Raw genomic sequence first — 15,920 nt, forward strand, 5'->3', positions numbered from 1 at the left:
AAATAGCCTTAAAAAACTTGTATATATTCACTGAATAAACCAAAGGTTACAACAGGGATGTTATAGTTAAAATTGCAAAACCTTAGAAATGTGCACAAAAAAACAAAGGTTACAGGGACGTTATAGTTGGGTTCAGATTTTACCCACAGAAATCCATAGAAGTTCATCAGTAACTAGAACTCATGCCCTAAGGTAACAATAATTTGTGCCCTCGCCATGCACTGATAATTACACCAAATATTACATTACTCATGACCTCTGCTATTACATCATTGATATCACTGCAACATTTGCAGTGAAATTATTGATGAGAAAACTGCATGGCTTGTGGCACGAATCCTAGTTAGCTTAGGGCACCCGCTAAAGCTACTTGAGATAACCAACTAGAACTGCTGCACTTCTATGGTTTTGTGTGTGTAAAATCTGAACCCAACTATAATGTTCCCTGTAACCTTTTTTTTGTGTGTATGTATGTGTGTGTATGTGTATATGTGTATATATATTACGAACAGCGTTTAATCCTTCTTCAAGGAAAATAACAGCGCAGGACACCACTGGCTGCTTAAGTTGATTTATTCAAGGCAAAAAAATGTGAGCTGCCAACCGACGCGTTTTGCCAGCTACGGCTTGGTCACCGTGACCAAGCCGTAGCTGGCGAAGCGCGTCGGTTGGCAGCTCACATTTTTTTGCCTTGAATAAATCAACTTCAGCATCCAGTGGTGTCCTGCGCTGTTATTTTCCTTGAAGAAGGATTAAATGCTGTTCGTAATTTTGAGGGTAACCGGTACCTGCGCAGGACCTCCGCAATTACTGAAGCTTGGAGCAACCGGAAAACGAAGTGGCTGCAACATGTGTGTGTATGTGTGTAGAATATATATATATAGAAAATATATATATATATATATATATATATATATATATATATATATATATATATATATATATATATATATATATACCTCTTCACTGACCCTTCTTATTCCAAGACTCTAACTGCGGACTCTCAAAGGCTTAAATGTTGCCCTTCTCCCTACTGTAGATGTTAACTACTCATTGTATTTTAAGTATTAGATAAGTTATTTCAGAACTCTGTGGAATCCATCCCTGATCTAATTTTCGCACTTTCTGGCATATTTTTTCTCTCTCCAGTACAATGCATCCATATCCTTCGTACTACCTGTGGTTTCATTATTGATTTATTTTTTTGTATTTTCTTTATTTTATTTTTGTGATGGTCACTTAACTGTAATTAATCTCTCACAGGCAGTATTTAATGCATGGCGTTGACTAGATAGTGAAATAGTCCTAAATTCGGTCAATGTATCCAGCCGTAAAATTCTTCAACTTACCTCTTTAAGCAGTGTTTAATAATTATAGCAACTGCTCCCTGTTGTGCTTATCTTTTATATTTGTAATTTCCACCTAGATTTGATGTGGTAGGATATGGGTGTATGACCTGCATCGGAAACAGCGGCCCTCTGCCAGATAGTGTTGTAGAAGCCATAACTCAGGTATGTTAACTTGTAAAAATATATATTACTCTAAAAATTTAATCACTGCCTATATTTCAGAGTTTTTAACTGACAATATGGGTATCTTCATATACCTTGTACAAAGCCCTTTTGAGAAAACATTGTTGAGAGATTCAATTTGATAACTGCTACTAAGTGTCTTTTCTGTCCTTCTGCAATTGTTACAGACTGTCAAAATAAAGTAATCGATGGTTGTTTTGGTAACGAGTCATTGGTTCTGCAATTTATCTCACAAGAAGCTTTGAGACGATCTGTTAAGCCTGTGAATCTGCTTTCGTTTTCAAACAGCAATGTTTTGGCAGCCCATGGGGCTTTCTTGAATATATGAAGTTATTAGGGCTATTTGAGTCACAGGATCTACTTTTCACAAAGTGATGAACTAGCAAAGAGAATGTTTTTTGAATGTGCAGTGCTCAGTTACTTGTAGCAGTGATCTTACATATGATGGTAGGAATGCATTGAGGTAGCCAATGGTGCTGGTCATTTTATTAGCCACTTTTATTGTTATGAGACTGGGACATCCAGGGAAGACAAAAGCCTGACAAGCAGAGAAGTAGAGTCTGGTGTATTAATTTGGCAGAAGACAATGGAAGCAGGCTATAGAAATACCAAATGTTTCAGGAGTAAAAACACTTGAACACGATAAATGCAGTGAGAGCAAGTCTACAAACTCACTACTAAGGACTAGAGATGCCAAATAACTGGCATCAAGTGCCTGAGAAAACAGCTAAAAGGCCTATCAAGGAATTGTCGCTTTGCAGTAGGGTAGCTGGTCCTAGGCTAGTGGTGCAGGAGGTAAGGGAAAACCGCATCAGTTTGGTTTGGTCAACAACCGGAAGACTTTTGAGTTAAACCTAAACGGCAAACCAGCACATCTGAAGCATTTGTGAAACATTAAACATTGGACTCTGCCAACTAGTACTGTCATCATCTGAGTCGTTTCAGTGTATTCAATTGTATACGGTCCTCTATGGTTTTGAGTCGCCATATAAATAACATGTAGGAAAAGCTGCATTTTGGTCTTCAGTATTGAATATTTCTAGCATTTGTTACATATTAGCTTGGTTTTACTTTATGCAGCCTAATCAACAGCTGAGATAGGTTCCCTTGTTTCAGAATGTACCTAGAAATTCCTCTTGAGAAATCTACCTTAACACAACATATTTGCGATCTCCAACTCATTTCTGTCACATGTCATATTTACCTGGCGAATCATGCTGCTCTCCTCCTGTGAATAGTATTTAATATAGGGTGGGAGTATCTAATGTTCGATTTCTCTTTCCATGTTTCAGGTATGTAAATTACTAGGCAACTTAAGGTGAATTATTTTAAGCTTGTTGGATACCTTTGTTATGTTGAGTGTCTTTGCATTCAGCTTTAGAGAGTTAGATTCGGGTACTTAAGAAGTGAGACCTCAATGTGTGTGTTTTTTAAAGCTTTGACACTGTTCTTTTCATACATTTAGAATGGGCCAGTTGACATTCCGTCTTTAAGGACTTTTTTTTTCCTTCTCATTTCACTTGAGAAACAAATCTCCTAAATCGAGATTTACTGTCCCCACATCCACTCTGCCTTTCTCTTGTTTGTTTCACATTTGTATTTAATTTCTTGGTTGTTTTGTTCACAGGGAGACCTTGTAGCAGTTGGTGTTTTGTCAGGGAATAGGAATTTCGAAGGTCGTGTACATCCCAACACACGTGCAAACTATTTGGCTTCTCCACCACTAGTAATTGCATATGCCATTGCTGGCACCATAAGAATTGATTTTGAAAAAGATCCCTTGGGTAAGATACTTTGAGAATTGATTGTTTTGTATTAATCTTCCTGCCTTTGCCATTTTTATGTGTTGTGAACGTTTTTTAAAAAGGGCTGAAAGTTCTTTCCACCCAAATCTTCTTGTTGCAGTCTGTATATTGCTGATGTACCATAATCTGTTTCATTAACTGTACTTTTGGATGTATTTATATTGTTTACTGTACATTAGGAGAAAACGCAGAAGGAAAACCAATTTTCTTACGAGATATCTGGCCTACCAGAGATGAAATTCAAGATGTTGAAAGAGAGTTTGTCATCCCTGGAATGTTTAAAGAAGTGTATGAAAAAATTGAGGTAAGTTGATCTTGTATTCCAAATTAAATGTTACATTTAGTTCTTTTTTATAATAAACCACAATTTTTTTATTTAACATATTTATGTAGTGTATGTGTACAGAGATATAGGAGTGCTTTACATATCAACAGCAACACTGATACAACAGTCATACATCAAACAGAAACAAGAGTAAGAAGGGGCAGAGAACAGAGGGACAAAGAGAAGATGGGGGTGGGGGAGCAGGAACAGGAGAGAGGGGAACAAGGGAAAGAAGCAGGGAAAGGTCATCCATCAAATTAGGAATCCAAACCTAAGAGGTTACTGGAGGGAGAGGGAAGGAGCAGGCAGGAGTGAGGGGAGCTGGAGAGGGTAAGAAGTCAGAATGGACTGCCATTACAGGGAGATGAGAGGTGGAAGTAAGCATACACAAGTAACCAAATGTAGTTGAGTCATTGAGACAAGTACAGTTTGAATCAATGTTCTTTAGGGGGAGGAGGGATTTTGAAGGGTAGGTTTGGTCCTGATTTCAGCAGGAAGAGGGTTCCAAAAGAGAGGTGGCACCAGAGTGGTTAATGCAGTGCACCTGAGCTTCTATACTTGAGGTTTTTCAGAGGAAGATTCATTTTGCTCCTGAGATTTCTCATGCTGCTATATATCTTAAGGAAAGTAGCCAGATCCGGAGGAGAGTTTGAGTGGGTGCTTTGTAGGCAAGACACCCTCGCTTAAATTTGATTCTGATCTTGATGAGAAGCCAGTATATCTAGACCAGAATTGGAGTAATGTCATCAAACTTTTGTGGAGAAAGAAGTCGTGGCATATAAGGCAGATTCTCCAGTATGGATTCTTTCATAGATTCACATAATTGAATCTTACCCGTTGTCATGATTGGAGTCCCACGGTTATATTAACAATCTGTGTCATACAGAAGCTTTGAAAGCTATAGAGAAACCAAGTGACTTTTGTAACCATTTCACATTGTTTTATAAGAACGAAACCTCAACCAGTCAGACCACAGACCCTGAAGCACTCTTCCCCTGCAGGGCCACTATACCTTTGATTTCTAAACGCACGTCATGTGTGAGGGGGTCTCCCTGAGCTCTGCTCGGTTAAAGTGCTGCAGTCATTATCAACAAATCCTTTATATGGTTTTAGTTAAAACCGTATAAGACCAAACATCTGTAAAAACAGTACATAAAAATGTCATGATAGCCTCAATATAAGAACATTGTGTACAGAAAAAGAAAATGAATAAATATACAAGTGCTAAAACATTCCGGTACTCGTTGCAGTTATTCCGTATGATAATTACAGCACTTTAGTAACTTATAATATTCGCTACGACATATTCATCGGAAAACCTATGTAAACCTATAAAAGCAGGATGGACTTGTGAGAAACTTTTCCTTTTTAAAGCGGTTACAATAAAAACATCCTTGGTTCTGTATAAAACGTGCAAGACAAAGTTTGTCATTCTGAGGCGATGTATTGTCACAATTGTAAGGACCCAGAGAATATAGATCAAAACTTTCTTTTGAGGTGACAAATGTTAGGTGCAGTAAATTAAATAGGAGTCTTCTGAGCAGATATCTATCCCTATTATTTTTTTACAAAAGTTAGATATGGCTCCATGACCAGTGTGGTGATTGTCAGAACATATTTCCTAACCGTGGGTTTCGACAGCTCTGTCCCCTCCCTAGAAAGTTTCACCTGTTTCATGAAATGGACCTTTGCCCATTTGTGGTCCCCTCTGCAGATATCCTCTAGATTGGTAAACAGCTTCCTCCTTCCCAGATTGGAAAGAGAGAGTCCCCTATATACTTAACCCATATCATTTTATAGGCCTGATCTGAAAGAAACATGTTAGTTATAGATTCCTTACCTTCGAATTAGACTGTATCCGGAAAGTTTTTAGTCAGCAGTACCTCTGCGCGTCGTAAGGTGGCGTCACGGGAGCTACTTGGACGCCGCCCTGGCGACCTGATGTCAGTTCTTTCTTTTTCGCCAGCACAGATCCAGACAGAGCAGTACTTCCAGTCACTTTTTGACTGATCTTTTTGAGCGACTTTGGTCGCCGTCTTTTTTGAGTCTACGACTCCTGGTGCATGTAGGGATGCCCGGATTCAAGGCATGCAGTTCCTGTAGCCGACTGATGTTAGTTACGGATCCGCACCACGTGTGCCTCTTTTGCCTGGAGCGGACTACGACCCCAAGTCGTGCTCCGGCTGCCGGTCCATGGCTCCAAAGACTTTGCTGGAGCGGTCCTGAAAGCTTCTTGAGCACCTGCAGCCGGTTGACCTTATAACTCCTCAACCAGCGCGGCTTCCCCCAGCACCGCAACCAGTCGTGCCCTCGGCCGGCATCAACCCCAGCCTCCATCCTAATGTGGAGCTAAACGGGCGTCCCCCGACATCTGGTTCGGCGCCGAAGGGGTTTTTGTGCCCCTGTTCACTCCTGGGGTCACATTTCGGCCAGATTGGCACCCGGAGGATGAGGAGGACTGGGTTGTGTCAGGTGTCCCTCTAACTTATCAGCTAGACTCTGAGCAGGAGTGGAGAGAGGAACTGGGGGTTGCCAGTGGTCTAGACACCTCCCCTGACCTTGGCATGTTGTCTCCTCCTACCGTGGCTGCAGAGGAGGGAGCGCCATACGCAGTGGTGTTTCGTAGGGCGGCTGAGGGTGTCCACTTCGAGCTTCCTACGGTGGCGGTCAGGACTAACCTCCTGACAGAGGTGCTTCAGCCGGCTGCAGTACCTCTGCGCATCGTAAGGTGGCGTCACGGGAGCTACTTGGACGCCGCCCTGGCGACCTGATGTCAGTTATTTCTTTTTCGCCAGCACAGATCCAGACAGAGCAGTACCTCCATTCACTTTTTGACTGATCTTTTTGAGCGACTTTGGTCGCCGTCTTTTTTGAGTCTACGACTCCTGGTGCATGTAGGAATGCCCGGATTCAAGGCATGCAGTTCCTGTAGCCGACTGATGTTAGTTACGGATCCGCACCACGTGTGCCTCTTTTGCCTGGAGCGGACTAAGACCCCAAGTCGTGCTCCGGCTGCCGGTCCATGGCTCCAAAGACTTTGCTGAAGCGGTCCTGAAAGCTTCTTGACCACCTGCAGTCGGCTCCACGTATTTCGAGGTCCCAGTCTCAAGGGAGGTCAAGGGACCGGTCGCGGAGCCATCTTCGCTCTTCCAAGTCTTCGAAGTCTCACACTCTGGGTCGGGTAAGTCGAAGCACAAGAAGTCAAAGAAGCATCGTCTCTCTTCGACTTCTCCCTGTCGGTCGGCTGACGAGAAGGGGATGCAGGCGGTGCGACTCTGCCCGCGAATGCCGAAGATTCGACTTCGGGTTTCCCTCCTTTCCCGGGGTGACCCGGGGCCTGAACCCACCGGAGCTCCTTCGGGCCCCGCAGACTTGGTAGAGGGACCAAAGCATGGCCTTTTCCGCCAACGGCTTTTGCCACGGCACCGCAGGCCCCCCTTGGATCCAGGCCTGGATCCGGACTGGCGCCGGTTGACCTTATAAGTCCTCCACCAACGCGGCTTCCCCCAGCACAGCAACCGGTCGTGCCCTCTGCCGACGTCAACCCCAGCCTCCATCCTAATGTGGAGCTAAACCGGCGTCGCCCGACGTCTGGTTCGGCGCCGAGAGGGGTTTTTGTACCCCTGTTCACTCCTGGGGTCCCATTTCGGCCAGATTGGCACCCGGAGGATGAGGAGGACTGGGAGGTGTCGGGTGACACTCTAACTTATCAGCTAGACTCTGAGCAGGACTGGAGAGTGGAACTTGGTGTTGCCAGTGGTCTAGACACCTCCCCTGACCTTGGCATGTTGTCTCCTCCTACCGTGGCTGCAGAGGAGGGAGCGTCATACGCAGTGGTGTTTCGTAGGGCGGCCAAGGCTGTCAACTTCGAGCTTCCTACGGTGGCGGTCAGGACTAACCTCCTGACAGAGGTGCTTCAGCCGACTGCAAGCTCTTCGGAGCCCCTGCTGCCATTTAATGCGGCCCTTACCGACTTCCTTTTGGGCTCCTGGGCCAGGCCCAACACGAGGGCTCCAATGGATAGGATGATTGCCCGCCATCGCCTGGCTCTGGGCGACCCCACTCTCCTCTCCAGAAATCTCACCCAGGAGACCTTGGCGGTCCAAGCCTCCGCTTCTAAAAGCGTCTTCCCTACTGCTCCACTGAAAGGGGAATCCAAGAAGCTGGATTATCTTGGAAAGAAGATTGTCTTCCGCCAGCTTGGGACTGCGGTCGGCAAACACTGCATGTCTATTCAGTTATTGTCTCTGTGTGGGATATGGTGGCGCAGGTGCTGCCTCAGTGTCAGGAGGAGGCCTGGACAGTGCTCTCCCAGGCTGTTGCCGCCGGGAGAGATGCGGCAAAGTTTACCATCCGTTGTGGGCTGGATACCGCCGACTGGGCACAACTATTGCCACGTTAGTAGCCCTTCGTCACTACGCCTGGATGAGATCCACTGGCTTTTCGGGGATGTCCAGAATACCCTCAAGGACATGCCTTTTGATGGCAGTCGCCTTTTTTGCGACAAAGCGCACAATTCTTTAGAGCGTTTCAAGGACTCACGGGGTACGGCCAAGTCCTTGGGCCTCTTAAACCGCCCTGAGCAGTCTGCTTTTCACCCCTTTCGTGGCTACGGAAGGTGAGCCCTACTACATCCCGTCCAGAGCCACAGACCGCAGCAAGTTTCCCAACCTTCCCGCAGCCAGGGACATGGGAACCACTGCCGTGATTATGGGGCCAGCGGGTGGGCCAGTCCACCAACCCCCCCTTCTGCTGCAGCCTCCAAACCTTCCTAGTCCAATCTTTCAGGCCCATCAAATGCCAGTGGCGACAGGATCCGCCATCACCTCCCCCACGGACGCACCATCACGTCAGACAGGTGGGTTTTGCAGATAGTCCAAAGGGGCTACTCCCTCCCCTTCGAGGCTACCCCTCCCACCATGCCACCTCCATACTACCGCATGTCAGAGGATCACCTGGGCCTTCTCCAACAAGAAGTTACGGCTCTCTTGGCCAAGGAGCCAGCGAGCACGTTCCTGTCCCTGAAGTAGGTCGTGGTTGTTTCTCCCACTACTCTCTGGTACCCAAGAAGGACAATGGCCTGCGTTCTAGCTTGGATCTCAGGAACGTCAACCGCTTCCTCCAGAAAGAGAAGTTCAAGATGTTGATGCTCGCTCGGGTCTTGTCTGCCCTCGACCCAGAAGACTGGAGGGTAGCGTTGGGCTTGCAGGACACTTATTTTCACATCCCCGTCCTGCCAGCCCACCGGCGTTGCCTGCGGTTCACGGTAGGCCACGAGCACTTTCAGTTTACCCTGCTCCCCTTTGGCCTTACCAGCGCCCCTCAGGTTTTCACAAAAGTGATGGCGGTGGTCGCAGCTCATCTGCGCAGATCACGGGGTTCAGTCTTCCCTATCTCGACGACTGGCTGTTGAAGGTGGGCTCGCCCCAGGCAGTAGTCTCCCACCTCTAGACTAGGGCCGACCTGCTGCATTCGCTAGGGTTCTCCATCAATGTGCGGAAGTCACACCTGATTCCCTCTCAGAAGCTCCTCTTAATTGGAGCGGTTCTGGACACAACGCGGTTTCGGGTATATCCGCCCGAACAGAGAGTCCGGGATATTCGGGCTATGATTCTGATCTTTCAGCCTCTATCCTGTGTTTCGGTCAGGATGACCCGGAGGCTGCTGGGCCTCGTGGCGTGTATCCTACTGGTCGATCATGCCAGGTGGCATATGCGGGCTCTGCAGTGGAACCTGAAGTTCCAGTGGGCACAGCATCTTGGGAAACTGTCCAATTGCATCCATATCTCGGAGGGCACTGCACTACAATTGCAGTGGTGGCTCACAAGCCAGGATTGGGTCAACTGCAAGTCCCTCTCCCTTCCCCAACCAGAACACATAGTGGTGACAGACTCATCCCTTATGGGATGGGGTGACCACATGGGAGAGGGGGAGATCAAAGGCCTCTGGTCTCCAGTGGAGTCCGAGCTCCACATCAACCTTTCGGAGCTTCAGGTGAGCCATCTTGCGCTGAAAGCATTCCTTCCCTCTGTCCGGGGAAGAGTTTTGCAGGTATTCACTGACAACACCACCGCCAAATGGTACTGCAAATAACAGGGCGGGTGGGCTCTATTTCAGGAGGCCCTCCGCCTCTGGACGTGACTGGAACATGAGGGCATATCCCTGGTGGTTCAACACCTGCCGGTTCACTAAACTCCAGGGCCGACTAACTCCGCTGCAAATGCATGATGGATCACAAATGGTGTCTTCACTCTGAGGTGGTGCAAGGTCTCTTTCGACAGTGGGGAGAGCTTTGATTAGATCTATTCGCCACCTAAGTGAACACACAATGTCAGCAACTCTGCGCATTGGAATTTCCAAGGTGTCAATCGCTAGGCGACGCTTTTCGTCACGAGTGAAGTTGCGGTCTGTTTTGCGCCTTTCGGTCTATACCACTTCTGCCCAGAGTGCTGAACAAGATCCAGCGCAACCGGGCCCAAGTCATCCTTGTGGCTCCAGATTTGGCACGAAGAGTCTGGTATCCCGAGCTGCTCAACATGGCCATCGATCCTCCGACCCGTCTGACTCTTTGGGAGTATCTTCTGTCACAGCAACAGGGGACGGTCCTCCACCCAAACCTGTCCAGCCTCCACCTCCTTGCGTGGAGATTGAGTGGCGGCAGTTGACGTCTTTTAACCTGCCTCCCGAAGTCTGTGATGTAATCTTGGCAGCCAGGCTTCCCCCCACTAAGACGGTGTACGCCTACCGGTAGAACAATTTTGTGGCATGGTGCACAGCAAAGGCTGGGGATTCCCTCTCTGCCCCTCTTTCTGAGGTTCTCATGTTCCTTCTTTCTTCTGCCCAGCAGGGCTTTGCTCTGGTCACTATCAAGGGTTATCTCGCGGCCATCTCTACTTTCCTTCGGCTTCCAGATCACCCTTCTCTTTTCCAGTCCCCGGTTGTTAATCGCTTCTTGAAAGGCTAGGCATAACTCATCTCTTTCCTCCTATTCCCTTCCTTATGCCTGTGGGAATTGAATCTAGTCTTAACCTATTTAATGTGTACTCCCTTTAAGCTGCTTCATAACTGTCCTTTGAGACTGCTGACGCTTAAAACTGCATTCCTGGTAGCCAGCACATCTGTCAGAAGAGTGAGTAAGCTCCAGGCTATTTCATCCAAGCCTCCATTCTTGTCTTTCCATCCGAACAAGGTAGTTCTCAGGACTCGTTTATCCTTCCTGCCCAAGGTTGTCACTGCCTTTCACATCAGGCAGACCATCACTTTGCCCACCTTCTTTCCGCCTCCGCATCCTTCGAAAGAGGAAGAGAGGCTCCACCGTCTGGACTCAAAACATGCGTTTTCCTTTTATCTGGAACCCACCAAGTTCTGGGTGAATGACCAACTCTTTGTTGGCTACATGGGCGCCAAGAAAAGTCGGACCGTACACAAGCGGACCATCTCCTGATGGGTCGTTTTTTGTATCAAAGCCTGCTATTCTCTGGCAAAGAAGGAGCCTCCAGTGGGGCTGGTCGCCCATTCCACCAGGTCGACAGCAGCAACTACTGCTTTGGGACGAGGCGTCCCTCTGAATGACCTCTGTGAGGCAGCTACGTGGGCTTCGTTGCACACATTTACGAAACACTACTGCCTTGACAGTACAGTCCGGAGAGACTGCTTCTTTGGCCGTTCTGTTCTCCAGGACTTTCTGGTGTGATCTTGGTTCGCAGACCCATATCCGGGGTTGGTATTGCTGGGGTATTTATTCTAAGGTAATGAATCTATAACTAACATGTTTCTGTCATATGAACAAGTTACATACATTCGGTAACGCTATTTCTGTAGGAAACATAGGTTAGTTATAGATTCCTTACGGCCCCACCCATCCTCCCCGTTCCGCGTCCTGATTTCGAGGGTTAAGGATATCCTTTCAGGGCCCTAATTATATGCACCAGTGGTCAGTGTCCTGCATGGCTCTGCGTTTCTGGTGCGGAAAGTCGTGTACAGAACTGATGTCCCCGCGCGAGGGTGGCATCTAAGCAACTCCCGCGATGTCATCCCGGCGACCACGACGCCAACGATGGACGCTGAGCCAACCAAGCTAGCCGGGCTGATGAGAGGTGTTACCTCGAAACCGGTCCGGTCCTCGGATGCTTGATTCCGGTCTGGGAAAGATATGGCTGTTGTAGTTCGGACTGGACTGTTCCCCTGGGGCACAGGGTCAGAGCTGATTTGCATAAAGCCATTATCTGACCCAGGGTGGTGTGGAGTGCAAAAAACGATGGATTTAGGCCCAGATCCTTGTACTGGGGTGAATGTAAGACATTGATCTACATTCTGTCCATCAAATTGTTTTTTGTAATTTTCTCCCTGAGTGTACTGGGGTAGCTCAGACGTGGGTCCCAGAGCCTCCACACCACTGGAGTCAAGCTAGCCGGGCTGATGAGAGGTGTTACCTCGGAACCGGTCCGGTCCTCGGATGCTTGATTCCGGTCTGGGAAAGATATGGCTGTTGTAGTTCGGACTGGACTGTTCCCATGGGGCACAGGGTCAGAGCTGATTTGCATAAAGCCATTATCTGACCCAGGGTGGTGTGGAGTGCAAAAAACGATGGATTTAGGCCCAGATCCTTGTACTGGGGTGAATGTAAGACATTGATCTACATTCTGTCCATCAAATTGTTTTTTGTAATTTTCTCCCTGAGTGTACTGGGGTAGCTCAGACGTGGGTCCCAGAGCCTCCACACCACTGGAGTCAAGCTAGCCGGGCTGATGAGAGGTGTTACCTCGAAACTGGTCCGGTCCTCGGATGCTTGATTCCGGTCTGGGAAAGATCTGGCTGTTGTAGTTCGGACTGGACTGTTCCCATGGGGCACAGGGTCAGAGCTGATTTGCATAAAGCCATTATCTGACCCAGGGTGGTGTGGAGTGCAAAAAACGATGGATTTAGGCCCAGATCCTTGTACTGGGGTGAATGTAAGACATTGATCTACATTCTGTCCATCAAATTGTTTTTTGTAATTTTCTCGCTGAGCCAACCAATGGCACGTTTCGACGCGCAGAGGTTCTTCTGACGAAAAGCTTTCTGAATCCAGTCTGACGCCTGGGGGTAATTCTCAAGTAAGGAATCTATAACTCCCCTATGTTTCTTACAGATATATAGTTACCGAAAGTAAGTAACTTGTTCATCAAGTACCATACAATCCTTTATAATTACTCGACTCAGACCCAGCTCCTCCCTAGACCAGATCCTGACCCAACTCAGCAAAGGGCACAAGGCAATCTGATTGCTTAAATACATGACCCCCAACTCTTCATGTACACTGAAGGACAATTTACTCTGGGGCACACCGAGTAGACATCTGAGAAGTTGGTTTTCCTCCATCTGAAGCTCACGTGTGTACTAAAAACCCCAGAATATCAGTCCCTTATAGAGCTTTGGACACTAACGTGGCCTGATGCATCTTGACAAGGGCTTGGAGAGGTTTACTACCCAACCTAGCAGCAAATGAAAGACTGTTCCTATGGTCTTCCGGAGCTCCTGACCTTTATCCCCAACCAGGGGCTTCCAACTGAGAGTCAAATAGCACACCCAGGTAGGCGAAACTCTCCACCTTTGCCAATAAGTGCCTGTTCAGGCTAAAGGATGTCATACTGGGATTCCTGGGCCCAATCACCATAACCTGGGATTTAGTGAGGTTGACCGAAAGGTCTAAATCCATCATAAAGGAATCAAATCTACTCAAAAGGGTTTGTCCCTAACCATCAGTATTTGTCAACATGTCTAAGGAGAAAACAAGATTAAAGTCATTAAGCAATTACATTAGTGCGCCCCCTTCAGTTGTATGATCTAGATGTGACCCAGGCGAAGACACACACTTCTATTGGGTGTTAGAAATCTCAATGGATTTTTTGCACTGTTGTATGTTAAAATCTCCCACAATTATAAAATGTATCATTCCTCGCTGACATTTTACAATTGACTGAATATGTTGCCTCAGGCTTTCGATACAAGAGGTTGACTGGAACCATGCTTGCGCGTTATAAAAATTAATCAAATAATGAACGACTGAGCCAGATAATGTAATTTTTATGGCTTGTAAAGTGGGACCCCAGTATTAATTTCAATGACACGTCCCTTAATCTCCAGTGACATGAATATAATCAAGCCTCGTTTAGCCCTACCGGAGGATGATTAAATAGTAGGCCCAAAAAAAGTTTTATAACCCTCTAAGAAAAAGGTATTCGTAGTTGCCCATGTTTCTTGGAGGCAAATCAGGTGAGAGCCCCTTATGCAACTTAACCAGTTCTCATCACCTAAACTTGGAAGCAAGCCCAGCCATGTTTCAACTAATCAATTGTAGATCGTCACTGCGGGCAATAATAGACTCCCCCTGCGGGCTTGCACTATAACTTTCAAAACTGGAGTGGGCAATATCAGATGCAAGTCCCGCCCCTAAGTATTCAGGTCCAGTAAAATTATGTGAACCCTGTATAGAGGTTCAAACTGCGTAGGAGCCTACACGTTAATCACAGGAATCCAATTGGCTCAGGGGACGAATCCAGTGCTTCAGTCACCTTTAAACCTTTTCCTTCGCCCAGAATTGAAATTATTTTAGCCTTCAAGCAACTCATAGGTAACACCTGTTGGGTTCTTTTGCTGAATAACACGATGTCGGAGGATCGAAAAAGAGGCTTTTCAGGCCTTGCAAATCTTGTGGGAAACCAAGATAATTCTCTTAAGATCCATGAAATCCTGCATTGAGAGGATGCATCTACTGTTTCTGTTTTCATTAGGCATATTTGATATACAAATTGATGGTTTTAATGCTAGATGTAAATTAAAGAATCTTACTTTATTTCCTTTCAGAAAGTAAATGAATCCTGGAATAACTTGTATGCCCCATCAGATCAACTCTACACATGGAATCCTAAGTCTACATATATTAAATCGCCACCCTTTTTTGACAACTTGGTATGTGAATATTTTCTCTTGATAACATTTTATTCTCTTGTCACACTTACGAGAATGGACTACATTTTGTAATGTGTTTTAGTTAATGGTGAATTTTAATGGTTCTTTGTGCAAGTTCGTTGTGTACTGATAATGTGCTCGGTCTTCCATTGTGGGATCCTTTATAATCCCTATATGTTTATAGCAGTGGGTTTTCACACAGGAAGCATCTGTTTTGGCAAATGCACATAAGCTATTTTTCTAGCATTATTTTGGCTGCTATGAAATTGGCCTTTCTGTGGAATATAACATGGCATAATGTAATTGAGCAATGTGTGTTCACCTGACACTATCTGACGGAGGATAGTGCAGTCAGTTTATTTGGGTTTTAATGAGTTAGACATATGTTTTTCTCTTAGCAGAATGGGGTATGTGAAGGAATACTACTATAGTTGATAGCTGATGTTTACCATGTCTGCTATTGATGCTACAGTGTACCCAATGTTTCATTTTCAATGCTTAGTGCAGGGATCATCAGACTGGTCAGTCGCTGCTCAGAGTGTGTGACATGACCTTTGTTGAAAGCAAGATTATCTTCATCTTACAGATGGACAGTGAATTAGATGTTGTTGTGCTATTTTTTAAATCTAATTGCTAGTGAATTTAAGTCCCCGAGGGTATAGATGGGGTTTGGTACATGGGAAAATGTTTTTTTCCGGTCGCAAATGGCCTGATTCTGCAAATATGACCATTTGCGAAAAATGTAGCATACATCCGGCCCATATTTATTTATAGATTTAAAAAACAATGCTGCATTTGTTATTAATAACGAAACAGCTCACTCCGTTAACCTCACTAGATGCTGCCGAATCTGACTCATTTCTTTTTCCAGTCATGACATATTTGTAACCTTATAAACAGGTTCTCAACCTGTGAAGGTCCCTCCTTTAATATGAAGGCATGGGGCCCGCAAGAACTTCTAACATGTCTGGGATCGCATGTTAAGAGCATGACCTAAAGCTCCCAAAGAACGTTTAATATTGTTGTGGGTTTGAGGTCAAGTATTTGAACCCAGCATCCTGTGCAACAGAGTTGATGAGAGGGTTCACTGTGGCTCATCGAATGGCTCATCCTCTAGGAATGTGGGTATCATTGAAGGTCAACCACTGGCATCACCTGCTCTGTTGCAGTGATTTGTGTACATCCTAGAAATTATGTTTATTGGACAGAAAAGACACTTTAGTTTCAGTTATCCAAGAACTAATGTTTTGTGCTCCCATTCAGTTCTTCTATTCCTGATTGACCTGTTAGCGAATATCCCTCAAGTGT

General features: G+C 46.0%; 1 protein-coding gene across 5 annotated transcripts in view; it reads left to right on the forward strand.

Annotated features, from left to right (window-relative positions):
• The window catches only part of ACO1 (aconitase 1), a 533,052-nt gene that overhangs the window by 421,084 nt on the left and 96,048 nt on the right, over positions 1–15,920 (forward strand). For all 5 annotated transcript variants that reach the window (XM_086961481.1, XM_086961482.1, XM_086961478.1 and 2 more), the window contains 4 exons: positions 1,427–1,511; positions 3,160–3,316; positions 3,517–3,641; positions 14,508–14,612. In XM_086961481.1, the coding sequence (XP_086817607.1) occupies positions 1,427–1,511; positions 3,160–3,316; positions 3,517–3,641; positions 14,508–14,612 (472 nt within the window). The remainder of the gene's footprint in view (positions 1–1,426; positions 1,512–3,159; positions 3,317–3,516; positions 3,642–14,507; positions 14,613–15,920) is intronic.

The sequence above is a fragment of the Lissotriton vulgaris genome, chromosome 3_1 (genome assembly GCF_964263255.1).
Source record: "Lissotriton vulgaris chromosome 3_1, aLisVul1.2, whole genome shotgun sequence".
Classification (NCBI taxonomy): Eukaryota; Metazoa; Chordata; class Amphibia; order Caudata; family Salamandridae; genus Lissotriton; species Lissotriton vulgaris.